Source organism: Austrofundulus limnaeus, unplaced genomic scaffold, assembly GCF_001266775.1.
Source record: "Austrofundulus limnaeus strain Quisiro unplaced genomic scaffold, Austrofundulus_limnaeus-1.0 Scaffold133, whole genome shotgun sequence".
Classification (NCBI taxonomy): Eukaryota; Metazoa; Chordata; class Actinopteri; order Cyprinodontiformes; family Rivulidae; genus Austrofundulus; species Austrofundulus limnaeus.
The window spans coordinates 539,565-541,847 of NW_013952535.1; the positions used below are offsets into that span (position 1 = coordinate 539,565).

The window sequence follows — 2,283 nt, forward strand, 5'->3', positions numbered from 1 at the left end:
GCAATACCAGAAATGACAGAAGTCGCTACGAAAGAATAGTTTATAATGGCTGGCTTAAAAATGGAAACCTAAAAATATTGACGATGGCTATGCTTGAACCCTAGAAGCTGTCAAAAAACGTCTCGTTACTGACAGTCATATGAACTGGTTCCTTTACTCTACATCAGGACAAAACCGAGTCTTTGAAAGTAAAACCTGAAGCAAAGACTGCAGCCACACTAATAAATTGGCGGCTACAAAGGCTGGAACCTAAGTAAGACAAACCCATTACTCCAGTAAAATACTGTGTGAAAACATGTTTTAGATCATCAGCATTTCACCAACAAGTACAGGAAGTGTTGTGAAGTTTGTATAATCAGCAGGAGAGTTATAAAACAAACACAAGTCCAGTAAGTCTAAAAGTCTACGTAACAGTTCTGGGTGGTTTTGACGTTTCTGTGGTTTGAAAAGACATAAACTAAGAGACCCGAGCAAGACGACAAGGCTTTTATTATTTTAAAACTAAGCTATTTACTAGAACTGATGAGACAAGCAGCTGAACATTCATCAGCCTGAGGCGGATGACATTCTGTCTGAACCTACTCCGTGATGAATCGTGGTTCTTTTTCACGTGACCCAGATTTTTGCATGTTTGCTGCACGGTAAGGTATATTTGCATGGTAAAGTATGACGGATATTCCTGGTAGTGTTTATTTTTGGTCTTCACAGAGTGGAAAGGTGGAAATATGAGCATTCTGACAGGAGATGGAACAAACGAGAAAAGAAAATCATGTGACTCTTACCTGTAATGTACATGTGTGACTGTAGGAGGCCTGTAGCCAAAGATCCAGGTCTGGATGTCCATTGGTCTCGCTTTAGGGTATGCTATGGTCACATCTATGACCCACTGCAGGCCTTTTCTTTTATTAGCTGTCATGGGAGAAAGAAAAAAAATCACTCAAAACGTTCTTTATGAAGGGGAGGCAAAAGACAAATATGGTAAACATTAGATTTGACTGAAAAAGAGATCCAAATTTAGTGCCGCAGACTTTAGGAGTCACTATAGAACATCAGATCATTGTGAAACCACAAGCATTAAATGTCTCCATGAATTTTATACAACTGCATCCTGACAAACTAAGACTGGAGAAAGATGGTGAAGGATCTGCGAGTCAGCCTCAGGAAGCTTGGATTTCTAAAAGTGAAAATATGTACAAAACAGATGACATATCTTGTCCTTGCATCATATCTGTTGTAATTTAGGAACTGAAAATGACTCAACTATTAGGAACGAAGTAAGCTAGTGCTTTAAAAAAAAGCATAAGAAAGCAGATTTTCCAAGCAGTGTCATCATGAGTCAGTTCTTGGGATGGTAAATTTTAGAAAATAGGTGAGCCACAGCTTGTTTTTACGTTCTTTAAACCTCTTTTCCTGGAACGAAACTAACAACAACCTTGAAGACTGGGTGGAAGTGAGTGTTTTAAATTGAGCGAGCTGCTGTTTAAATCCTCACTGAATGAGAACTAAATGCCAGAGTTTCCTTTTTAGCAGAAGCGTCTGTTGTCAGATGCAAAAAGCGCCATCAGCAGCAGCCTCCGTCAGCACAGACAACCGAGACGAACCTGAAGAGAAGCAGGACAGCTTATTCGACTGCCTGGTTAAAGTCTGCTGCTAATGTGCAGCCAAGACTTCCCTATCAAAACACAGCAGCCTCTTTGTGTGAATATACTGAATGCAACTACATTTTACAAGTGACTGGACACGTTAAACTCTGTCAGGGCAGGGAGTGTCGGGGAGTGTGGCAGGAACATTACAACAGTCCGTTCTGGCTCATGAGTAACAAGGTTCCTCTTTTTTTAGGTACGTTGTGTTAAAGCCACACCTCTCGCACGGTGACTGCTGGAGTCAAGCACAAGATCCCCAAGAACAGAAAGAAAATGGAAGGACGGATGGGAGTTAAAGCCAGTTGGCTTGTGTTTTTTTTTCCTACAAAACAAACCAGTAGATAAAACACAACCTGTTGTCCACTTGTTAAGACTAAAGCCCTATTCTGATGGGATTAGTTTTATCTAAGGACCCCATGCTATTTGTAATAATTGCAGAGAATGTCTGCGTTGTTAATCTCATGAGAATCAGTCATGTCAGTAATTTGTAAAGTAAAAATTCCCCCGCAAACGACCTACTAGGTCCTGTGATAAAACTAATCCAATGCAAAAAGGCATCTCTGTGATTTGGACAGGAACGGACTGGATCCACTACGTAGTGAAGTGTTTTTTTTTTTTTTTTTTTTTTTTTTGGGGGGGG

At 40.3% G+C, this 2,283-nt stretch overlaps 1 protein-coding gene across 1 annotated transcript in view; it reads right to left on the reverse strand.

The window, feature by feature from the left end:
* Positions 1-782: 782 nt before the first annotated feature.
* Positions 783-2,283, reverse strand: part of lpgat1 (lysophosphatidylglycerol acyltransferase 1) — a gene marked incomplete at its 3' end in the record, with an annotated part of 36,732 nt that continues 35,231 nt past the window's right edge. Inside the window, 1 exon segment of the mRNA XM_014015719.1 lies at positions 783-909. Within this exon segment, the coding sequence (XP_013871173.1) occupies positions 783-909 (127 nt within the window).